At 39.8% G+C, this 25,784-nt stretch overlaps 1 protein-coding gene across 4 annotated transcripts in view; it reads right to left on the bottom strand.

Moving 5' to 3' along the window:
- Window positions 1–25,784, bottom strand: part of BOD1L1 (biorientation of chromosomes in cell division 1 like 1) — a 56,853-nt gene that overhangs the window by 9,633 nt on the left and 21,436 nt on the right. Inside the window, exons 11-22 of one of the 4 annotated variants that reach the window (XM_077815841.1) lie at window positions 24,926–24,993; window positions 23,855–23,924; window positions 14,620–14,663; window positions 13,224–13,311; window positions 11,279–11,349; window positions 10,981–11,062; window positions 7,929–8,002; window positions 6,384–6,468; window positions 5,237–5,310; window positions 2,916–2,988; window positions 2,801–2,835; window positions 554–602 (exon numbers count right to left, since the gene is read on the bottom strand). In XM_077815841.1, coding sequence (XP_077671967.1) covers window positions 554–602; window positions 2,801–2,835; window positions 2,916–2,988; window positions 5,237–5,310; window positions 6,384–6,468; window positions 7,929–8,002; window positions 10,981–11,062; window positions 11,279–11,349; window positions 13,224–13,311; window positions 14,620–14,663; window positions 23,855–23,924; window positions 24,926–24,993 — 813 coding nt within the window. Of the gene's footprint in view, window positions 1–553; window positions 603–2,800; window positions 2,836–2,915; window positions 2,989–3,363; window positions 3,439–5,236; window positions 5,311–6,383; window positions 6,469–7,928; window positions 8,003–10,980; window positions 11,063–11,278; window positions 11,350–13,223; window positions 13,312–14,539; window positions 14,664–23,854; window positions 23,925–24,925; window positions 24,994–25,784 lie in introns of those variants that run through there. The other 3 variants (XR_013346000.1, XR_013346001.1, XM_077815842.1) reach the window with 3 other exon arrangements.

The following is a 25,784-nucleotide window of genomic DNA, read 5'->3' as shown; positions in this document are numbered from 1 at the left end:
ATCTTTTGATCCAATTTCCATAGAAAGTGAAGTTAGTTGAGCAAAGATAGGGTAAGTACATATTTTTCTATTTATATTTTAACCTCCTTACCTTAATATTTGCAATTTTGGTATCTGATTCATGGAAAGAGATGGAAGCAAAAATGGAAACTAGCAGTTGAGAGTCAGTTTTACTATAGTAGTCACTGCTTCTGTGAAGTTCTGCCCTGTGCCCCCCAACACAGTGTATGTACATATAGCATAACAACATCTTCTGTTGTGTATTATTTCTTACTTAACGCCAGGAGCAGCACTGTTGAAATAAGTCCTACCAGGATCAAAAGAGAATAACCTAGTTGCTATCTTTCTGTTCTATCTAAAACTCGTGTTAGGGATGGACATCATGTTTCTACCAATTCATTTACTTAGTTTCTACAGAGAGGAGAGACGGTTGAATGCAGAGGCAAAGCTCAGGAAGGACACTTTAGAACTTTTTGGAAGGTAAGCTTTTATAGGTTCCCCCCTTCTCTTTCCTGCTGATCTGTTAAGGGAGATGGATGATTTATTTGCTTACCTGTTTGAGAAAACTTTCCTCTAGTAGCAAGAGTTGGAGACAATTGAACCTAAAATTAAAAAAGCCCCAAACATTTCTTAAAATAGAACTAGATAAACCTAGCAATGGATTAGCAAGCACTAAGATTTACTTCCATTGATATAAAAACATGTTTCCAGAACCGGAAACAACAGAAAAGTCTGACTGACATTCAGAATATTTTATATCTAATTTCTTGTAGTGACACTGGTCTGCATTTATTCTATGCATGACTGGACAACAGAGTTTGGAACAATTTTTTGTGAGCTTAGTTCATGGACAAATCAATTTACGTCAATTATTGAAACATGTATTTCACACCTTGGAATGCTACTGCTTACTGAAAACAACCGAGATTACACACATTTCTGAAAACTAACTTTGCACAATCAAGGCAATTTAATATATAATGATATGTAGGAAAGGAAGGTGTAGTACAGTAATTTTATGTAAATCTACACTACTAAAGAAACTCACAAAATCACTACAGCCACAAATTAGTGTTCACTCTGGATAGAGGAAAAACTGCATAACTACAATCTGCTATGCTAAGAATACAAAAACAGTTGCTTTCACCACTGGATTTAAGAGTCTGCAATAAGGAGTCTAAAGTTCCCTTTGAAGTATGCATTTATCCCCAGTAGCATTAATGGATGAGAAGCAATCTCCCCTTTCTTATCTCCAACCACTAAGGCTTCACGTTATAGGGACACACTTTCTGGTGGAGGGTAGACCCAGCTCCTTCTGGACCCAATTTATGTTGATTGATAAATCTGCCAATGTGAGTCACTACACAAAGATGCAGGACATTCCCTTATAAAGGGGCTGTTAGAAATTGTCATCTAATAACAAATGTTGAGTGCGATTAGAGCTAGATGAAGAACAGTAATTCTGTTTCATGGAGGATTTCCAAATTTGTTTTCATTCTGATTCGGAACGAAAACAAAACAATGAAAGACGCTCAGCAAAACAAATCCAAAAAGGGCTTTATTGAAAAATTGCTTTGATACAATTCTGCCAGGCAGGCTGAAGGGCATTTGGGAGCCCAGAAACCTTGGCTAAGCAGGCAGCCTCAAAGCTCAGGAGCTGGGGTTCTCAGCCTCTTCAGCAGCCTGCTTGTCGGACTGCTAAGAAGCCAGGAAGATTGGGATTTGGGTTTCACATGGCTCCCGGGCCAACTGGCTCCTCAGGCTGCCTGACTCCTGTGGACCATTTCAGATTTGGTGACTTGGCATTTACCTTTGGGAAATTCCGAGTCAGAAAATTTCCAATCAGCTACACTTGGAGTAAAAGTTCTGATTCAACATCACACCACACTATAATTTGACTGGACTGTACTGAGCAAAAATGCTTTCAACAGAACAGGTATCTTCTTTAGCAGCTGTTGTACGGGTTAGAATATTCATAAAATTGACAGCAAAGACTCTTTGAAGTTAGAGGGTTACCTAGGGAGCTATTAATTTACTATTTACATATATCTGTCTTCTGACTAGGCCTATTAGCTTAAATACAAACTGGCTTTAGTTACTGTAACATCAGGTTTTAAAGTAGTGCAGATATTCATTCAATATTAAGAATGACCATACTATCATGGTTTCAAGAGAAATCTGAGACCTTTTCTAGTACAAAGTATCTTTCCAATGACATACAGAACGGCCTTAAATACAAACAAATGTTGAAACTCCCGACAAAATACAGGGATCATACAACCAGTTTTTTTACTGGATCATCTCTCCTACATATTAGGCACTTAATACTTATATACGTTGAGCTCACTGCTGGAACTAATAGGGTGGGAAAGGGGGCAAAACTGTCTAAGTCTTTTCCCCCTTTCCTTATACTTAGACCAAAATAACCCCACCATAGGTAATAACAGCATACAAATGTCTGCAATCAGTATTTGAGTCGGTGTGTAAAATTATCTGTAAAAAGTTTGATATTTTCATTGCTGCTACAATTTTTGAACGAGAATTTACATCTACAATGCTGGATTCAAAAAAAGCACTGCTAAACTGCTGGACACTACTACTGCGGTCAATTGGTTAGAATACCTTTTTGCTCACAGAAATCAACTACTATATTGGATTATATTTTCAGGACCATACCCTCAACCAATAATTTCTAGTTTATATATTTATTGATTTGTTTTTTACATGGTAAGTTACATAAAAAAATTAGTTTTAAAATGACCAAAATGTGTAAATCCAAATAAAATATTCAGACACTCACATTCCCAGTGTTCGTGTCAGCTTCTGAATCCACTCCTGACGGAGAAAAAAAAAGTAGATTCAGAAAAATCATTAACGTTTTCACATTTTCCATGAAGATATCGCATAGTACTTACTACTCTGTACTGCTTCAACAGGGTATTTACGAGGCCTTCCTCTTTTCCGCTTAACTATTACAGGTTGATTTTCCTAAAAAAAAAAAAAAAAAAAAAAAAAAAGGGTGGGGGGAGAAGCAGGCTTTAGTTACTGTAACATCAGGTTTTAAAGTAGTGCAGGTATTCATTCAATATTAAGAATGACCATACTATCATGGTTTCAAGAGAAATCTGAGACCTTTTCTAGTACAAAGTATCTTTCCAATGACATACAGAACGGCCTTCAAATCATAATAGCCAAAAAAGTCTGCAAACAGCTGAGCCATTCAGATGATCAAAATAAGATTTTTTTTTTCTATTATTTAAAGACATATGTCTTGAGTAAGAATTGCTGCCGATGTAACTTACACTTCAGCACTAGTTGGGGTCTACATATTTCAAAGCTTTGGTAAAGAATGCAATCTTTTACCTCTAGGTTATTGGCTTGAATCTAGCCCAGGTTGTAAGTAACAAAAATCATCATCTGATTGCTGTATTGTAGCCTCTGTGAAATAAGTTAGTGCAGGTCAGTCTAATTTTTACTGGACAGATGGCCAGATCCCCAAAACCACCACCACAACTGGCACCTCGCTGCTAGTTCCAGGAGAGAGACCAAAGACTGAGGACCAGATCCAAAGCTCATTGAAGCCGAAGATGGTCTTTCCTCTGATTTCAGTGGACTTTAGATCAAGCTGTGAATGAGCAAAGAAACCTACTTCCCTCTCAGCTCTAGGGTATGCATGGTACCCTTGCAGCTGAGGGTTTGAATGGAGCCTGTGCAGATGTACCCATGCTAGCTATAGCCTAGCTACCTCACTAAAAGGAAAAGAAAGAGGATGCTGCAGTGCAAGCTTCACAAGCCCACTCGACATTTCTGGGTCCGTATTTGCTCATGCAGCCCACACTTATGCCCGCGCTGCAGTTTCTTCACTTTTCCTTTTAGCAAGTTAGCAAGAGTACAGACAGCACAGATGTGTCTACACAAGCTGCAATTCACATCGCCAGCTGCAATGCAGATGTACTCTTAGGCTACATCCATACTACGAGCTAGAGGTGTGCTACTCAGCTTGTGTATGCATACGTGCACTAGTCTGATAAGAGCTAGTGCAAATAGAAATAGCTGTCTTGCTACTACTGTGGCCACACTATTTATACTCACTTTCGCTTTTCCCAGGCTAGCACAAATGTGTGCACAGGAGTTCGGAATCCCACCTCTAACTCATAGCGTAGACACAGGTATAGAGATGCTTCTTCCAATTTTGGGTTTTGATACAATAGGAGTGTTGTAGGGTAAATTTGCACTGTCACTACCTGTGCTGTGTCTAGGTAGTGATTGCAGTCTCCAGGACAGTCAATCAATGCACCTTTCACATACAGTAAATTAACTTACATTTCTCAGCCACATACTTTGCAGACAAGTACTATTTTTCACACCCCTCGGTTTGTAAAGCCAGGCTGCTGCCTTAACAAACATAAATTCAACTATACATCTCTCTGAAGGGGAAAAATACAAATATATTTAAACTTCTGAAAATTGCCTACAATAGCTTTTCCATATATCAATATGTCAAGATATTGTGCCCTGATACCTGACTAGAAATAGAGTCTTTATACCATTGGAAAGGGACAGTTCTTGGCTTTTAACAGTAAATAGCAACAATTACTGTGATTTATAGTTCTGAAGAGTCATGAGATATCAGATCTCAAACCTGTCACTGGTCCAGAATTTACTTTTGTGTATATTTCAGGCCACTGTAGTTTGGAGGGAGAAATCCAGCCTTTGTGAGGCTGGGGTCTGGGAAGTAAAGAAAAATGTTCTGCCAGATTATGTTTAAAAAAAACAAAAAACAAAAAAAACACCCGTGGCTGTTTTGCCTTTTGGGAGTAATCTTGGTAGAGATGGATTAATTTGGAGGAATGCAAATGAAGTGGTCAAGGTTGCATGCTAAATGCAATTTGTTACACATACAGCACCAGCACATACCATGTCTCTCTTTAGATTACTCTCTTCAAAAAAAACCCCAGAAAACCTCACAAGTCATATGACTTCTCTCCTGCATTTTTTACTCTAGGTGATGACAGCACTACTTATGGCTTATATTCTGGATTGGACATTATGGTGTGGCTATTTAGTCAGTCACTCTACGATGCTCCAGGTGATCAAATCATTGTTTTCTTCTATGGCTGTGGTGAAGTCAATATTATTTTTATTGCTGCAGTCAGAAAGTAAAAGACAAAATGTAATTTTGTTTTAATGCTAAACTTTCAAATGGCAATGAATTAAGATGGATAAGACTACTTGCCTCTACAGAACTTAAATTAGACTCCAGACTCTGCTTTGCTTTTTCACAAGTATCCTGCTTGCTGGTTAACTCATCTGCACAAAATACAAAGTCAAAGACACAACTTCACTGCGTATCTTTGCTTTAGAAACAAAAAGTACTGGCCACAGTCTCTGTACTGTCTCAAAACTACTTTATATGCCTGGGGGTACTATAAATTAAACGTCAGTAAAAATATTATTAATACATCAGGTAGTATTTGTCTTACAATTTTTGCTGTATTATGTTGTTTAGGCTGCTTCATTAGACAAGTGGGAGTTACTGTACAGGATTTTGGATTTTAAAGTAATGGAATTACAATGTTTGAGAGGGTGACCCATATTATTATAACAAGAACCCCAAAGTCAACTCATTTATTGATACTACTATTAATTTTTTCCCCACACCCACCAACCAGAAAGTAGGGAGGTGAGCTGAATAGGTGGTTAATTGCAAAACAAACTCAGATTTGTCAGCAGGTTTGTTGGTATTGAGAATTGAAGCCATTAAACAGATCAATCCCTTGTTAGTGTATAGACACTATGCAAAGGAAGGTAGATGAGGAAGTCAAAGCCAACATTAATTCATAGGACACTATATCATTTTTTTTAGTACAGTGTATAAATTAATTAATAGGGCTAAGTCACCCACAGTCAATGCAATTTATACACTTTACTCCTACAGGCAGCTGTATTGGAAAGGGGAGTTCCTCTCTGGGAGAGCAGGTTGTGGTTCTGTCAAGGAAAGGCAGCTTTAATTTATGGCCAGATTTACACAGAGCCTCACTAGTGAAGTGCCCTGACCCTCCCATCTCTCTGGCAAACTGCCCATTTTCTGACTCCAGGTCATGCAATGGAGCAGAAGCAGTGGCTGGCTTACATTCCTGTGCACCTTCTCTGGACAGGTCTTCCAGGGGCCCCAAATCAACTCTTTGGGAGTTTCAGAAGCCAACCATGTGTTTTTCAATGGCTGCTACACTTAACATTTTTATAGACAACTCTATTAATGGAGAAGATAAGCAAATATTTAATTATGAAATAAAGATTCTCATTCTCAGAGACATATTCTAATTAAAAAAATTAACTGTGTACAGTTTCAGTAAATTGCCCTGAATTTATATTTACATTACCTTTTTCTTCCACAGCACTTGAAAGAGGTATGTGTTTCCTAATGATTTCTTTGGATACCTCAGCTGTATCTCCAGAGGTCACGTCCTTAATTATTTTGAAAAAATAATAATAAAAAGAGGTATTTTATTACAACTATAAGGTCACTGCCAGCTACTCTTAAAAAATATGAATGTAAAATACTATTTTTATTCTTCATGGCTATTTAATTCCTTATTAAAACTTTAGTACTAAAGTCAATGGGGGAGAAAACAAACAAAATCTCATGGGCTCATTCCTCTATAGAGCATTTTATCCCTCCAATTTTGTCTTAATATTTGCAGATTAATGAAAGGTCAATAGAAGACGTACTACTGTGGGACCTCTGCTGTACATGCTATCTTTTTTTTTTTCTTACCAAACACAGAGCATCAGTTGAATGCTGGTACCAAGTAGTGGGGCAATCTGGTCACACAGAATATACTCAGACACACTCAGATAATGGCTATTTTTCTATCAGATGCACGGGAAAGAAAAAATAACCTGGTATTTTCCCTACTGACTATACAAATTTCACAGTAACCAGGTGGTGTTCAGCTCTGTGTGTGACATTTCTTGATGATGAAAAATAGCTAGTGGTTTCCCCTTCAGGGTCCTTCATAGCCATACATGCAAGGGAGACAGGAGCCTATTCCCATTAAACCTCAAAAGCAGGGGACTGGGGCAACCAATGGACAATGGGATGTTGGAAGGAGAGTTTAGAAGGGGTGTTTTCTTCAGGGGGATAAGCTGAGATAGCCTGGACTGTGGGTGGGACTGTAGAAGAGGCTGGCACAGCCTAGGAGTGTTGTATAGGAAGAAGATTTTAGGGGGCAGTGAACCTGAAATAGGCTTCACCAAGCTGTCCCTCTCCAGTCACCCCACAATTATGTCCCAATCCTCTTTCAGCCTTTAAATCCTGCTCATTTTCAGCTCCTGCCAATCTCTGTCCCTACTCCCCATTCTAACCCACCTTTCTGTTCCTCCCTTTCAGTATTCCTCCATTCTGCCCCTTCTCCCTCATTTCCTCATGTCTCTGCCTGCAATATATAGCACCAGCCTCCTCCTCTTCTTCCCCTTCCCCCAATTCCAGAGACCCAAGTTGGCAGGGCACCAACAAGAGGAGCAGAGAGAGGGGAAGCAGAATCTTTGGTAGCAGCAGCTGCCTGCAATGGTTGAGAGGGAACTGAGGTTGTATGTCTGCTGACCAGCCAGATGTACAAGATTCTGCTGCAGGCAGATTATATTGAAATGAAGGAAGGTGCGAAGAGCTGCCAAATGTGTGAATGTCACATCTGATGCGTGACACTTAGCAGCTTCAAAATTTTGGAAGAGTTCAAAATTGAGGCTTGAACAGTTTGAATCTTTACGTAGTAAAATTTAACCGTTAAAATATTATTGTAAGCATTTACAATTACTGTAATTATGAAAACCACTCCCCTCCAAAAATCAAACACATATCTACAGCATCAGACACCAAATTCTCTCAATATCTTTTTGACTAAAACAGTGAAAATGGATAAAAATACCTTGTTATCTTTTATTTTGGAGCACTGACTCTGTTTGTTTCCTTTTCTCAAATCTTGAGTAACTGGATAATCATCTGCAAAACAGTTTAAATGTTTAACTGAAATGCTCCTGTCTATGCTTATGAGAGCCTGATCCTCTTCTTCTTTACACCCGTTTTGCATCAGTGTAATTCCACTGATGTCAGCCAAGTTGTCCCTGATTTACAAAAATGTAAATCGGGGGGGGGGGGGGGGGGAAGGGGGAAATAAAAAAAATCAAGCCCTTCTCTTTGAAGGAGCAAATACATGAAACAATGAAAAGAGACTTTCAGTTCCATATTACTTCATAGTTTTTTTTAAAAAGCATAAAAAACAACCTCAATTTCATAGATGTGACACACTAAATTAAACATGGACCTCAACTGCACTCCAACCAGATTAAACAGCAAAACTATTTTACATGCCATATGTTTGCATTCAAATATATTTATAATGAATCATGTTGACAAATTCATTTATTCTCTGGAGCAATAGAAGAAAAGCAGTCATCATAGAATCACAGAATATCAGGGTTGGAAGGGACCTCAGGAGGTCATCTAGCCCAACCCCCTGCTCATAGCAGGACCAATCCCCAACTAAATCATCCCAGCCAGGGCTTTGTCAAGCCTGACCTTAAAAACCTCAAAGGAAGGAGATTCCACCACCTCCCTACGTAATGCATTCCAGTGCTTCACCACCCTCCTAGTGAAAAAGTTTTTTCCTAATATCCAACCTAAAGCTCCCCCACTGCAACTTGAGACCATTACTCCTTGTTCTGTCATCTGCTACCACTGAGAACAGTCTAGATCCATCCTCTTTGGAACCCTTTCAGGTAGTTGAAAGCAGCTATCAAATCCCCCCTCATTCTTCTCTTCTGCAGACTAAACAATCCCAGTTCCCTCAGCCTCTCCTCATAAGTCATGTGTTCCAGTCCCCTAATCATTTTTGTTGCCCTCCACTGGTCACTTTCCAATTTTTCCACATCCTTCTTGTAGTGTGGGGCCCATAACTGCACACAGTACTCCAGATGAGGCCTCACCAATGTCGAATAGAGGGGAACGATCACGTCCCTCGATCTGCTGGCAATGCCCCTACTTATACAACCCAAAATGCCATTGGCCTTTTTGGCAACAAGGGTATACTGTCGATTCATATCCAGCTTCTCGTCCACTGTAACCCCTAGGTCTTTTTCTGCAGAACTGCTGTGTAGCCATTCGGTTCCTAGTCTGTAGCAGTGCATGGGATTCTTCTGTCCTAAGTGCAGGACTCTACACTTGTCTTTGTTGAACCTCATCAGATTTATTTTGGCCTGATCCTCTAATTTGTCTAGGTCCCTCTGTATCCTATCTACCTCTCCTCCCAGTTTAGTGTCATCAAGAGAGGAAGTGAAAATTTCCATTAGTCCAATATCATTCACATATTTTTACTCTTCTAATGTCATTAATATGTAGCGTATATAAAATAATTATGGTTAAGAGGTGCAATATCTTCTTTTTGTAAAACTCTTCAGTGGTAATTGAGGCAGGGCTTAATCAATATTACCCAGGGCAGATCACAGTTCTTAGATGGATATTCCCATATAGATTCTGACAGTAGATGCTCTGACTGAACAGGTGAAACATTTGGGGGGATATTATTAGAGTGGAGTGCCTATTCCCTCTTTGTCTCCCCCCAACTTCACCTCCCAGATCAAGCCCCTATGCCCTGTCCATCGGGGCTTGAACTGGGAAAAAAAAAATAGTGATATTCTCTCAAGCTTTACCAACAAGCTAAGCTCCACCTACTTCAGATGCCAAAATGAGACACCACTCGCAGTAGATTTTGTGATGTTCAAAATATGATCGTGTTTATTCTGCTGGGATCCTGAGGCTTGCAGGAGTTGGTTCCCTCTCAGTACGATGCACCTATATCTATGGGTACTGCTGGACTGGGCTCTCCCTTGATGGAAATGGGGATTCCTTGCTGGATTCTATGGGAGTGGCTGCCATTTGATGAGGATGCACTCTGGCTCTGTTCCTCCACTCTGGCCTTTCAACTCCACTGATCAGATTGGGGACAAAGAGGCAGTGGTACTCCCCTATGCGCCATCCACTCGTAACACCAAAAAGAAATGCCACTCAACAGATTATGCAGGTCTTCCTAATACATCCCTCTGCTTTCTCAACTGCTTTTAACATCAGTGAAATACGTAACGATGTTGACATTTAACATCTGAGTTAACAGTCCATGGAGATGAACAGGAGCGATGCCCACTTGTCAGAGTAATTGTTTTTGACTCTCTGCAAACTCAAGCAGACAGTACTGCATGGGTCATGTGCATGTTTTCAAGGTTATTTTCTCAACCATAAGGGCTATATTTGACTTTTTTGTTTAAATGAAAAATGGAGATATTGGAGAACAAGAAGGTAGTCTCAATAAATAAAAATAAATAAATAAATAAATAAAAATATACATTATTCTCCTGTTTATCTGAAACCCTATTATCCAAACAGCTGTTGAGAAAGATGAGCCCCCAGCTCCAGGGGATGCTACATGCTGATGAATGGCTTCTGCAGCAGCACAGGGAGCCCTCTGTGGCCCTGCTGTCATGGGAGTGTGGGGGACCATGATAACGCAGCTGCAGAGGGCTCCCTGCGCTGCCTCAGGACCAGTGACACCCAATTCCTGCAGAGGCAATGTGAAGGGAAGGCTCCAGTCCTGGCTGGACAAAACAAAGTCCTGGCTGGAGGTCTCTGCTCCTGCAGGAATCAGGTGTCTCTAATCTGCCTGTGCTACTCCCTAATGAGAGAGTTCATCAATGATCAGTGCCAGGTACTCCCACAAATTTCTTGGAACCAAATCAACCTTTGAAGGTAGAGACTAGGACTGGAAATCAGACCTGAGCCTTATGCATGGCTGTGCAGAGCACTGTCATTAAGTTACCAAACTGGCCCATGAGCCACAGGTTATAGACACAAATTTGAACACACAAGTATAAAAAGCCCTCAAGATTTATGAAGATAAATATGAGTGTGTCTACAGTTGTTTTAGCTACCTGATTCACCCTCTCGAGTAGGCGATTGGTTTTTTTCCATTCCTGGCATGCTGCTTACTTTTTCCTGATCAGGTATTTCTATCTGTAATTAAAAAGTGGGAGTATGTCAGATTTGCCACATGAGAGAACAGAAGAGGCAATCCTGTTCCCAGGCACTGGTAGTTCAAAAGTATCTGTATATGTACCAACTTCATGTTCCATTTAGAATGCTGGGTCAGGAAACCCAAGGTCTTGAAGTAAAATGATTATGTATGTTTTGCTTCAGTCTGTAAAAGGTGAATATAATAAGCATGCTTACCTCTTGATCTTTTACTTCAATCTGGATTTTTGCTGCTGCTGTCATGTCTATAGTATTTGAAGTTTCCTGTGCTGAAACACAAAGGTATAAATATATAAATGATCAAGTTATTAGTATACACTGCATATATTGGATATAAAATGCTCAGAGAAAAGTGTAGCGATGAAGAGCATTTATGCACTGTATGTTGCATCTTGCCTGGAGCTGGACTGAGTAGAACAGAATTAAGTATTTAAATCTTCATTCTGAAGTTACACTGTGATTGATTTTCCTCAGTCCAATTCCCAGTGGACGCAGTACATCTGTTGGCAGTCCCAGGGGACAGGTCTAGTGATTGGGCACTGAGACTGAACTATCCTGCTAATGATAATCCCTCCAAATCAGGGTTCTAAGGCACTGTAGCTGCGTTTACTATACCTGTTCTGTGAATATACAGAGGACTTCACTCTGTGGGGATATCAGAGAGGTGCCTTTTATGATCACTAACATTCACACACAAGAAGGAAAATAAAGGGTACATTTAGACTTATTTTTGTCTCCCTATTCTAGCAGTAAGGAAAATCTAGAGGAAAGGTAAGGTTTTTTTTTCTGGTGTTCAGTATTTCACCTATATGTTCTTCCCTTATATTATGTAAAAAAGCAAGAGTATGTAAAGAATAATTCTTATGCCAAAAAAGTATGTTTGACCTTAGTTTGACCACAAAATTAACAGTTGTACAATACTCTTGTGTGAGAGATTTTTTTCATTACAGACTGCCATTGTACTGTAGAAGTTACACTGGATAACTCAATAACAGCTTTGCCTTCAATAGGGCTTTGAAGGGATGTGAAGTCGAGTTTGATTTCTCTGACCAAAGTTTAATGGTCACTAGTACCACCTATGGCATCGTGGGAGGGAGCTAAACAAAAAAGGGGGCAGAGAGGTGATTAACATTGAGATATCTGGGTGTGCAGGGAATTCTAATCACCTGTGGGCCAATTATAAGAAAACGGTTCAATGCAATATATGGGAATGAAAAGAGATTTGTAAAATCTTCTTCGCTTACAGCAGTACACTGCTGTTGTGCTGTTCCTGCTTTATTTTGGGGGATTTGCATGCATAAAAGTTCTGTGAATGCAAAGAATTACCCAACTTCAGTATACACTATGGTAACTGCATGATGAAACTTCCTGAAAATTTAGGCCTAACTTTTTTGGATTCAAAATGTCCAATAGTAAAAACAACTGAAATACCTATCTGATCAGATAATTCAGTAATATCTCTGAAGAGAAAAATGAGGGTAGGACAGTGATTTTTGAGCCACTCTCGTGCAACTGAGAGCTGAAAGTTATAAAGAAATAAACAGTGTATATTAGTCTGAACTATTGGTCCCAAACAGCATCATACAATTACCCTTTGCTGGTATATCCCAAAGTCAAAAATTAAAAATTAAGTCATGGTTTAAGTAATTCCATGGTGAAACAATCAGCAAGAGAAATATATTTCACAAACACATTTAGCATGGAACTTCCCTTTTTGTTTAGCTGCATGTGTATACAATAGAGCTGTGTGGAGAATGGAAATTCCATTTTGAGCAAGATTTTGAAAATTTGTTTTTGTTCTAATTAAGAACAAAACCTGAAAACACTGAAATCCTCCATGAAAGAAAATTCCAGGAAAAAATTGTTTTTGGTCAATTGAAACTTTTATTTCAACTTTGACTGAAATAATATAGAATACAAAATAAAAAAAAATATTAAGCAAAAAGTCATTTCGAAAGGAAAAATGTTTGTCCCAGAAAGGCTGAGACACTCCCTCCCGCTCATTTTTACTTTGAAAGGAAATTTTGGCAAAATTGACACTTTTCAATTTTCACGGAACTACACTTTCCAACTGAAAATGGTTCTGTCAGTGTTTTTCTAACCAGCTCTGGTGTACAGTATACGTAAGAATATACTTACTTACCTGTTTCTTTATCTGTGGTTACTGGAGATTTAGATTTCCTTTCTTTGTAGCTACACTCTTCAACTCTTTGTGTGTCAGAGTTTTCCACCTAAGCGTAAATCACAATTGCAAAGTTAATACACTTATTTTATTCATTGAAGTTATGAAGGCTGAAAGAAGAGAAAGTTTTCCCCAATTGCTACTCTCAAAATAGAATATGCCGTAGAAGGAAAGAACTGAATGAACACAAACAAGTTTGTTCTCAGAGCTCTAATACCTACACTAACATAGAACAGCAACATGATGGAAGACCAGTCTAGCTCTGTAATAACTATTAGTATTTCCAGAATTTCTACTTACCATATTTTTAATGAGAGCTTTCCTTCAAGCTTCAATTAAAACATATTTTTATAGGTTTTGAAAAGGATGTAATAGAATGGACTACATACTAATCGGCATTAATGGGAGAGCACACAGCTACAGGTGCAGATACTAAATTTATAAATAGCAGTTTTAGGATGACCATAAATGCAGTAAATCACCATAATAATTCAGGACTGGGAAATAATTCTTACAGAAAGAACCATTCTCTAGTAATAGCTCAGACAGGTAAATGCTTAGTGATTCTAACATTTTTAAGTACATTATAGATTATTAATTTTTATACTTTAATAAATTACTTTGTCATCTGGATTAGCAGCTTTGTGTTATAAAGTACATGCCTTTAATACCCTATGACATTTTACATCTGCAATGTTTTCAACTACACCCTATTATATTTATCAACCTACAAATCCTTGTATGATCACAACACATAGTATTATCAGAAAGCCCGGCCTTCTTAAAGTTTCAATTATCATCCCCATTTTTCCTCTCTGTTCCTCCTGCTGAGGAGATTTAATGAAGTTTCTCATTTCAATCTGTCAACACTGGTCCTGAAATGGCCACAGACTGTTGCAAAGTAATGTAACAAAACCTCTTTCCTGAAAAGTTCAGTGTGCTTGCATCTGCAATGCTCTCAACACCTATCAGGTTGAGTGCACAGGTTCAGAGATAAGAACCAAGCTCTGGATGGTGAAGGTAAGAAAAGAAGAGCTGAGGTACTCTAAGCACAATTATGTGGCAAATTGAAAAATAGCAATTATGCATCAATTTGCATAGCTGCATAACTTAATTATACACAGACCTTGTATATACTAGAAATAACATTTCCCTTTACATTGCGGTATGCAATTTTGTCGTCCCAGGATATTAGAAAGACAAGATGCGTGAGGTTGAACTTCTGTTGAAACTGGTCCAATAAAAGGTATTATTGAAACTGGTCCAATAAAAGGCACCCCGTCTCTCTTATTTCCCTTCAGAGACTGCTCAATGTAAATCCAAAACGTAAAACAAAGCAAACGTAACAAGATCTTACATCTATAGGGTCTTTCTTCAAAGCAGCATTCTTCAGGGGCAAATCTGTTAAAATAAAACAGAATACCGATTTTATGGAAATCAAAAAGTCCAGAAGAAGCTTCGTGTCGCCTCATGATGTATCCAAAAAGGTTCCAGAATATGTGAAGTTCATGTACTATCTAATGCAATGGTTTTTTTTAAAAAAATGAAAAATATAATTTTGATTTCTAAAGGGTAAGGTAGTTTAAAATCATTAGTGTTTTATGGCTACATATAATTTAGATATTAATGGATGAAATCCTGGCCCTTTTGAAATCAATGGGTGCAATGCTATTTACTTCAATGGGATCAGGATTTCACGCCATATATTTAAAATCACAAAGCTGGATGCTGGATCATGGGATAGTACATAACACATGCTGCAGCATCAGGCTCAGTAGGGGAACCTAAGCTTACATAATTCCAGTACCAAGATCCAACTGTGTCACTTCTGTAATATACTAAAGAGAGAAAAGCATAGTTTAGAAATCAGAGCACAAGACTAGAAGCCAGAAAGGCTGGTGTGCTAATTCTGGATCAGATAAAGCTCACTCTGTGCTCTTGTACAAGTCACTGACCCTCTGCTTCCTGACAGGGAACTATAGGAGTGGCTGGGGTCTAGAGCATTTTTTAAAATCTGGCCATTTTGAACAGATGTGTAAATGAGAGCTGAAATCTTTTTGAAAGCTGTTACCATCTGTAGGTGCTGAGCACTTTTGAAAATCTGGTCCCTGAAGCACCGACTTCATATTTTCATATTAAAAGTTTAAAACAACTAAGAGCATTCCACGCAATTTAAGTTTCCTATCCTACATTTAGGATACAAGAGCCAGTATCCAGCATAATTTAAATGATCTGTGGTGGCAACACTGTTAATCTGTTTAAAAGTATTCCACAGTCAAACTTTATACGGTTACACCCTTAGATTGCAAAATGGTATTTTTCAATTTTTAAAAGCACTGTCAATTGAAGAGTTAGATCCTAGCCACTCAAACAGCAATGATATGTTTACATTCCTTGGAATCTTGGACTACTAAACTACTGTGTCTGCTGTTCATACTCAACAGTGACAGAATACACATTTGTCTTTTAAACAACTTCCTTTTACGTATGTTGAACTATACCAAACACAGCAAAGAGATTATTTAAAAAAAACTCTACCCAGAACAACAAAGCATTAAAATCTTGCATATGTGTCATATCTAACATGATTTACACAACAAAGGGATTCTTTTGTGAAACATTTTACATTATGAAAGACTACTTTAGCCAGTTCAGTCCACACATTTTAAACTAAGTACTGTGTGTCTGGATGACTGAGTAACTAAGTGTTTTGAAGTGCATGTTAAAAAGTACAGCAATCTCAAAGGACAAATTAGCGTGGTAGCCTGAGACCAGTAAAAACAAACAAAAACCCAAAAAGAAAAGCAGTACTTGTGGCACCTTAGAGACGAACCAATTTATTTGAGCATAAGCTTTCGTGAGCTACAGCTCACTTCATCGGATGCATACTGTGGAAACTGCAGAAGACATTATATACACAGAGCCCATGAAACAATACCTCCTCCCACCCCACTCTCCTGCTGGTAATAGCTTATCTAAAGTGACCACACTCTTTACAATGTGTATGATAATCAAGGTGGGCCATTTCCAGCATAAATCCAAGTTTAACCAGAACGTCGGGGGGGGGGGGGGGGTGTAGGAAAAAACAAGGGGAAATAGGCTACCTTGCATAATGACTTAGCCACTCCCAGTCTCTATTTAAGCCTAAATTAATAGTATCCAATTTGCAAATGAATTCCAATTCAGCAGTTTCTCGCTGGAGTCTGGATTTGAAGTTTTTTTGTTTTAAGATAGCGACCTTCATGTCTGTAATTGCGTGACCAGAGAGATTGAAGTGTTCTCCGACTGGTTTATGAATGTTATAATTCTTGACATCTGATTTGTGTCCATTTATTCTAACAAAAACCCGAAAAACACCGAAAGAAAAATTGGTCCTCTGAAGATAATACCTTGCAGCCAGTATTCACGGTTTAAAAACCTTTGTGTAAATGCATATTTGAACAATGCCTATTTCCTTATATGCATTTATGAAGCAAAAGTTTTTACATCCTTAAAGCTGTCTGGGTAAATCTGATCCCCTGAAGACTAAAACTATAATTCCATTTATACCTAATCTCATGTCAGCAGGAATTTGCAGATCTTGTAATTTAGAACCTTACAGGTCTACACAAAATTTAAGCACTGCATGAGTGGCAATCACCCAGTGTACACTGTGACCTTGCCATCTAAGTAGTAGACATGATGGTCTCTATGAAGCACTGGTCAAAACCTTCAATACCACGATTGCACATTTTTTTATATTAACCAGCACCACATAATCAGACTTTCATACACACTTGTGAAGTGTTCCATTTCTCCTTTGATCATTTTATTTTCAAAATAAACAATTTTTAAGAATTTAGGATCAGCAGATAAAAAACTCTTCCTGGACAAATCAAATGTCATGTGAGGCCTGATGATGATTTTTCAAAATAAGTACTGGTAATTAAAAAAAAAAAAAAAGTATTTCTAATTTCCTTCTAACCCTTGTAATGAGTTCCAAGGAGGCAGACTTCTGTCCTATGAGGAGTCTCACTGACTTTGATGGGGATCCACATAGGCGTAGTGGGTATGCCCCTGCAGAGATCCTGGTAGGATTGGGATCTTTAGGCCTGAATCATGTTAATAATTATGGCTACTTTTATTCTGTTTTTGAGGAAGGGCTTTTTTTTTTTTTTTTTTTGGTAAGTGGTGGAAGAACACAAATAGAAGCAGAAAAAAATTCAGCTATAGGAGTAGGTTAGCTGAGGGCTTAAAGGCTCTGCCATGTTACTCAACACCATGGAAGCAGATAGATATTAAAGTCTATATCTACCTACTTACCTATATTTAGAATTGACTTAAACCCCCATATTCTATTTTAGGTAAATGTACCTCTCTGCTCCCCTTGTCAAGTTATCCTTCCCTACCTCACGTAGAAGTATAGAATCATAGGGTTAGAAAGGACCGCAAAGGTTATCTAGTCTAACCTCTCCTAACTCACCTGAGTTCTAATCCTACCTACGGGTCCAGCTGGCTTCAAAATCAACATGGGAGGGGGTAACTGTATACCTAGCCATAACACTTCACTGACTCTAGGCCTTCAACTCTAAACTATTAGGGGAAGGGACTGTGTCTTTAATTTCCTTGGACAGTGCCATGCACAGTGTTATCCCTGTTATCTTTTGTAATTCAACTTAGTCTTGTTATCTAGTTGTTGCAATAATTGAAGATGATCTCCGTTTCTAAGTCATGTGGCAAATGTCCTTACAAAACTACCTGGAGCACAAACCCCAACAAAAAGACAGGAAAAATATAAAAACATTCTAGGTAGTACTGTTCTTTTTCAGCCTTATAGGCATAACAAAACAACTGCAATAAATATTTGAAAATAATGCTTGGAGAAGGAATTAAGTGAGTGCAGAAACATTTGCAGTGGAAGAGATTTCTAACAAGTCACATAGTCCTAAAAATAACTCAGCCTTTAACTTGAGAAAATACAGTTTTCCCATCATTCAACTTATGAATGCTCTTCAAACTATGGCAAATGGATATGAACTTGGTATCTTCTGGCTAGTAGGGAAGACACATGAAATCTTCCTCTGAAGCCAGTACTAACAAGACACTGTGACTCAGCCAAAATAGAAATGCAATTACTAGTACCATCTCTGCAAAGGACTTGTTAAAACACTAAAAACAAGGACATTCTAAGTTTAGTCCTACATCCCTTTGGGAAGGTCGCTGTATTTTACCTGAATACTGACAACATTTTGAGAACATTAACAGTTTGTAACCTGCATGCAATTAGAAATCTTCCGTAGAGGCCAACATGGGAAATAAGGGGGTGGAAATGAGAGAGAGAAAAACCACCTCTGAAATGGTTGTCTCAAGCAATTAATAGAAGCATTAATAGAAGTCTGAAGATTTATGAAGCAAATTTCTAGTGTATTACTGATGTACTTTGATGCTCTGATTTAACCTTTTAGAAAGGCTATTTCCATTCAGTACAAATGAATAGGATAAGCCACTTTTGTCATGTTACAATAGCATGTTTCCAACCCCCAACCCAATGTATTTATTCTATTCCACTGAAAAGTGTGGCTCAGAGCTGGCCACCAAACGATATGGCAATACAGTCACCCCAGGCTCAGTTTCCCCCCTTCACTCTTCAGTTAATTCACACCCAGAAGTTTCCATTAACTTCTCCTCTTGGGGTCTGCTTTATTGAACCATTCTAGTTACATAATAAAAGCAAGTTTTCTTGGCCCTTCCAGGTTCAAATCGTTCCTCACCTGGTCAGCAGGATTCTTTGCAGCCACGCTTCAAGAGACTGCAATTCTTCCCAAACCAAGCTGTGCAGGTTCCTCCAGTGTCTTCCTTCTAGGGCCTATGCCTAAATTCTGGCAAGCTTCCCTAGCTTGCCACAATCCTTGCTCTATTACCAGAGCCTTCCTGCTCCTCACATGTCTCTTCCAGTAAGTGAACAGAAGTGACGCTTATAGGAGGTTCTGCAGTGTCATGTGATCCTTGATCACCTGACTTCACCACAGGGCAGAGCTTGGGATCTTTAACCCCCTGTGATATTACTGATTTTTTAAAATTTATTTATTAACTTAAACTGCTTTTCCTTGGGTATTATTTCTAAAGCAATGGGTCAAGATGATTGACATAAGGCAGTTTTAGGTTGACTAGTTTCTCTGACTGATGCAAAAAAAAAAAAAATCAATGGAAAGACTTCAAATGGGTTTCAGGGGCCTTTGGTTCAAGCTCTCTGTGCATAGTCTCAATTAAAACGTTTCATCTGTGTAGGAATTAATAGATAGTACTTAAATTCACAAATATGAAAATGTAAACCAGTCATCATAAAAACGTAGAGACGCATAACTAAGGACAGGAATGACCACTCTTATAATCTAGTTTGTCCAGCTGCAGAACACAGGCCATAGGACTTCTCTGAATGAATTCCTATTTGAAGTAGAGCACAGATCTTTTAAATTAAGAAGAAGAAGGGGGAATGTCCGGGTTCCAGCAACACAGACACAGGTAACTAACCGCTTTCATGCTCTCTCCACAGGTACCATTGCAGAGAGTGGACCAGATGATATGTCTGGGGGGAGAAAGCAGAAGGAGACTCCGCTGGTTGGAAGGCATGAGATGCACTGTCCTGAGATTGGGGGTTCCACGACCACCACTCCCAAGAGAAGGAGGCGGGTGGTGGTGGTCGGGGACTCTCTCCTCCGGGGGACTGAGTCATCTATCTGCTGCCCTGACTGGGAAAACCGAGAAGTCTGCTGCTTGCCAGGGGCTAAGATTCACGATGTGACGGAGAGACTGCCGAGACTCATCAAGCCCTCGGATCGCTACCCCATCCTGCTACTCCACGTGGGCACCAATGATACTGCCAAGAATGATCTTGAGCGGATCACTGCGGACTACATGGCTCTGGGAAGAAGGATAAAGGAGTTTGAGGCGCAAGTGGTGTTCTCGTCCATCCTCCCCGTGGAAGGAAAAGGCCTGGGTAGGGACCATCGAATCGTGGAAGTCAACGAATGGCTACGCAGGTGGTGTCGGAGAGAAGGCTTTGGATTCTTTGACCATGGGATGGTGTTCCATGAAGGAGAGGTGCTGGGCAGAGACGGGCTCCATCTTACGAAGAGAGGGAAGAGCATCTTTGCGAGCAGGCTGGCTAACCTAGTGAGGAGGGCTTTAAACTAGGTTCACCGGGGGAGGGAGACCAAAGCCCTGAGGTAAGTGGGAAAGCGGGATACCGGGAGGAAGCACAGGCAGGAACGTCTGTGAGGGGAGGGCTCCTGCCTCATATTGAGAATGAGGGGCGATCAGCAGGTTATCTCAAGTGCTTATATACGAATGCACAAAGCCTTGGAAACAAGCAGGGAGAACTGGAGGTCCTGGTGATGTCAAGGAATTATGACGTGATTGGAATAACAGAGACTTGGTGGGATAACTCACATGACTGGAGTATTGTCATGGATGGTTATGAACTGTTCAGGAAGGACGGGCAGGGCAGAAAAGGTAGGGGAGTAGCATTGTATGTAAGGGAGCAGTATGACTGCTCAGAGCTCCGGTACGAAACTGCAGAAAAACCTGAGTGTCTCTGGATTAAGTTTAGAAGTGTGAGCAACAAGAGTGATATAGTGGTGGGAGTCTGCGATAGACCACCGGACCAGGCGGATGAGGTGGATGAGGCTTTCTTCCGGCAACTCGCAGAAGCTACTAGATCGCACGCCCTGGTTCTCATGGGTGACTTTAATTTTCCTGATATCTGCTGGGAGAGCAATACAGCGGTGCATAGACAATCCAGGAAGTTTTTGGAAAGCATAGGGGACAATTTCCTGGTGCAAGTGCTAGAGGAGCCAACTGGGGGGGAGCTTTTCTTGACCTGCTGCTCACAAACCGGGAAGAATTAGTAGGGGAAGCAAAAGTGGATGGGAATCTGGGAGGCAGTGACCATGAGTTGGTTGAGTTCAGGATCCTGACACAGGGAAGAAAGGTAAGCAGCAGGATACGGCCCCTGGACTTCAGGAAAGCAGACTTCGACTCCCTCAGGGAACGGATGGGTAGGATCCCCTAGGGGACTAACATGAAGGGGAAAGGAGTCCAGGAGAGCTGGCTGTATTTCAAGGAATCCCTGTTGAGGTTACAGGGACAAACCATCCCGATGAGTCGAAAGAATAGTAAATATGGCAGGCGACCAGCTTGGCTTAACGGTGAAATCCTAGCGGATCTTAAACATAAAAAAGAAGCTTACAAGAAGTGGAAGGTTGGATATATGACCAGGGAAGAGTATAAAAATATTGCTCGGGCATGTAGGAATGAAATCAGGAGGGCCAAATCGCACCTGGAGCTGCAGCTAGCAAGAGATGTCAAGAGTAACAAGAAGGATTTCTTCAGGTATATTGGCAACAAGAAGAAAGCCAAGGAAAGTGTGGGCCCCTTACTGAATGAGGGAGGCAACCTAGTGACAGAGGATGTGGAAAAAGCTAATGTACTCAATGCTTTTTTTGCCTCTGTCTTCACTAACAAGGACAGCTCCCAGACTGCTGTGCTGGGCATCACAACATGGGGAGTAGATGGCCAGCCCTCTGTGGAGAAAGAGGTGGTTAGGGACTATTTAGAAAAGCTGGACGTGCACAAGTCCACGGGGCCGGACAAGTTGCATCCGAGAGTGCTAAAGGAATTGGCGGCTGTGATTGCAGAGCCATTGGCCATTATCTTTGAAAACTCGTGGAAACGGGGGAAGTCCCAGATGACTGGAAAAAGGCTAATGTAGTGCCAATCTTTAAAAAAGGGAAGAAGGAGGATCCTGGGAACTACAGGCCAGTCAGCCTCACCTCAGTCCCCGGAAAAATCATGGAGCAGGTTCTCAAATAATCAATCCTGAAGCACTTACATGAGAGGAAAGTGATCAGGAACAGTCAGCATGGATTCACCAAGGGAAGCTCATGCCTGACTAATCTAATCGCCTTCTATGATGAGATTACTGGTTCTGTGGATGAAGGGAAAGCAGTGGATGTATTGTTTCTTGACTTTAGCAAAGCTTTTGACACGGTCTCCCACAGTATTCTTGTCAGCAAGTTAAAGAAGTATGGGCTGGATGAATGCACTATAAGGTGGGTAGAAAGCTGGCTAGATTGTCGGGCTCAACGGGTAGTGATCAATGGTTCCGTGTCTAGTTGGCAGCCGGTGTCCAGTGGAATACCCCAGGGGTCGGTCCTGGGAACGGTTTTGTTCAATATCTTCATAAATGATCTGGAGGATGGTGTGGATTGCACCCTCAGCAAATTTGCGGATGATACTAAACTAGGAGGAGTGGTATATAAGCTGGAGGGCAGGGATAGGATACAGAGGGACCTAGACAAATTGGAGGATTGGCCGAAAAGAAATCTGATGAGGTTCAATATGGATAAGTGCAGGGTCGTGCACTTAGGACGGAAGAACCCAATGCACAGCTACAGACTAGGGACCGAATGGCTAGGCAGCAGTTCTGCGGAAAAGGACCTGGGGGTGACAGTGGACGAGAAGCTGGATATGAGTCAGCAGCGTGCCCTTGTTGCCAAGAAGGCCAATGGCATTTTGGGATGTATAAGTAAGGGCATAGCCAGCAGATCGAGGGACGTGATCATTTCCCTCTATTTGACATTGGTGAGGCCTCATCTGGAGTACTGTGTCCAGTTTTGGGCCCCACACTACAAGAAGGATGTGGATAAACTGGAGAGAGTCCAGCGAAGGGCAACAAAAATGATTAGGGGTCTGAAACACATGACTTATGAGGAGAGGCTGAGGGAACTGGGATTGTTTAGTCTACAGAAGAGAAGAATGGGGGGGGGGGGGGATTTGATAGCTGCTTTCAACTACCTGAGAGGTGGTTCCAGAGAGGATGGTTCTAGACTAGTCTCAGTGGTAGAAGAGGACAGGACAAGGAGTAATGGTCTCAAGTTGCAGTGGGGGAGGTTTAGGTTGGATATTAGGAAAAACTTTTTCACTAGGAGGGTGGTGAAACACTGGAATGCGTTACCTAGGGAGGTGGTAGAATCTCCTTCCTTAGAAGTTTTTAAGGTCAGGCTTGACAAAGCCCTGGCTGGGATGATTTAAGTGGAGATTGGTCCTGCTTTGAGCAGGGGGTTGGACTAGATGACCTCCTGAGGTCCCTTCCAACCCTGATATTCTATGATTCTAAGATGGAGTGTTTTTTCTAAAAATTGCCAGAGATGAACATTCTACCACAATCCCTAGTAAATTGTTCCAAAGGCTAATTATCTTATTTACACCTTATTTCCAGTCTGAATTTATCTAGCTTCAGCTCCAACCATTCCCACAAACACTTTTGTCTGCTAGACTGAAGGGCTCATTATCAAATTTTTGTTCCCAATATAGGTATCAACAGACTGTAACCAAGTCACCTTCTTAATCTTCTTTTTGTTAAGCTAAACAGAGAGTATATCACTAAGGCATGTTTTCCAATCCTTTACTCATTCTCATGATTCTTCTCTCAAGCCGCTCCTATTTGTCAATATCCTCCTTGAATTGTGGACCTGAGAACTGGACAAAATATTTCAAGAGTGGTTGCACTACTGACCAAACAGGCGTACTAAGCCACAACAAAATAAATCTACCTTTTAGACGCTCTTCAATATGGGGCTCCTCATGCAGTTCTTGCCTTGTTGGACTTCTAGACTTTTGTGGCTAAAACCAGAATACAACGGAAACAAAATACTTCAGGTCTATGGGGAAAAAACTGTCTCGTATCCATAGTAACAGGTATCACCGTATAGCCTCAGCAAAGCAGTCAAGGGATCTTTGAATTACAAGATTTTAAACAGCTTTTCAATCAAATATTGATACAGCATATTAGTTTAGTAGTGGGGATTAGCAGTATTATATCACCCAAAAGCACAGCACCATAAATTCTACTTAACTGTTAAATCTGCCACAGAAATAATGGATTATTGTAATGTAGAGATCTCAAGAGAAATCACTTGAACTCCAGATACAGTTTCTAGGGATTATTCTCCCTGTAAGTGAAGTTCTCTGAAGGTACTTTAGTATAAATCTAGATTAGAAAAATTTATAGATGAAGATACACCACTAAAGTAGCTATCACCAGAGTATGTAGCTGTTGTGGCAGTAAAAAATATCTTCCTTAGACAGTCAATTTTTCCAGTCTTCCCTGGATTTCTCTTAAAACAAGTGATTTTGCAGCTCAGCGCAAAAAGGTGGAGAAGAGAAAATGAACATCAGTAGCATCTGTTCATTTCAAAATACTTAACTAATGGATATTAAGGATCATAAAATTTATGTATGCATAAGTATTTTCAGGAGAACTATTTATCATAATAAGCATATTCACAATAGGACTCCAACCCTTAAAAAAAAAAACAACCAAGCACAGATTGAGACATTATGTAGCCATTTAAAAGGGGGAAGTACACCATTGGGACAGGCAACAGATTCTACTGCTGAATAATGTGGAAGGTGCATGTGTGCAATTTAAATACGAGTCATTTGAAAGGCTGCAGCTAAATATCTGGAGAATGTCCCTTTAAAAGCTTGCAAGATTAAAATTCAGTTTTAGTTGCACACACATTCTATGTAAATAGTAATAAATATAAAAAAGAAAATTTCAATTTAAGATTGTGGACAACTACACAGGAGAGAACGTTATCGCTACAAAATACCAGAAATACCTCTTCAGTTTTCAAGTTCGTTTTCAGTTCCAGATCTTCAGTTAAGATTGGTAAAGTTTCTTTCTTGCCTGATGAAATATAAGTAGATTAACAATTATTTTATTAATTTGTATAGAACTGCAATAGGACTGCTGTTCCCCAGGAACATCATATAAACTTGATGTATTTGGATGTAGCTACCCCAGTGATGAAATGAATTAATCATTTTGAAAATAATCTGTCCCCCACAAAATACAGTTCACTCTCCCATCCACTTTTTTACATTTTGATGGTAGAGTTGGGGGTGGAGAACACTGGATCCCAGGTTTCTCTCTGCTTGATTTTGAAAATTATGGAAGATATTGAACATTTTATTTTAAATATACTGTTAGTAATATCAACAGACTTCATTATGTAAAAATCTAAATAGAACATTAAAACTGTATGAGTCACTAGATAGCTCAGGAGATGCACTAAGGGATGTAAATCAAGGTTTTATTTAAAAAAAAAAAAAAAAGGATGCCTAAAGTTAAGAGTTTGAGTCCACAATTAGGCACCCAAATAAATGACCAGATTTTCAGAGAGGTTTACCATTCAATAGCTCCAATTTATGCAATGATTGTCTTTTTGTAATATCCTGAAGATTCTCCCCTCCGACACACTCTTTAAATAGGAGCCACAGGGTCTCCACACCTCTGAAAATCAGGTCAATTAATTAGATATTTAAATATGGATTCTGAAGTCTTCAGGCACTCCTTTTTTGAAAATCTTATTAACCAAAAGTCATTACCACCTGAAGGCTGCTTGATGATCTATGTGAAATGACTCACTGGTTACAGTCCACCAAATAAAATGAGTACAAATGGCATCAATGTAGGCT

The sequence above is a fragment of the Eretmochelys imbricata genome, chromosome 4 (assembly GCF_965152235.1).
Source record: "Eretmochelys imbricata isolate rEreImb1 chromosome 4, rEreImb1.hap1, whole genome shotgun sequence".
Taxonomy (NCBI): Eukaryota; Metazoa; Chordata; order Testudines; family Cheloniidae; genus Eretmochelys; species Eretmochelys imbricata.
This window is presented reverse-complemented; position numbering and strand designations above follow the sequence as displayed.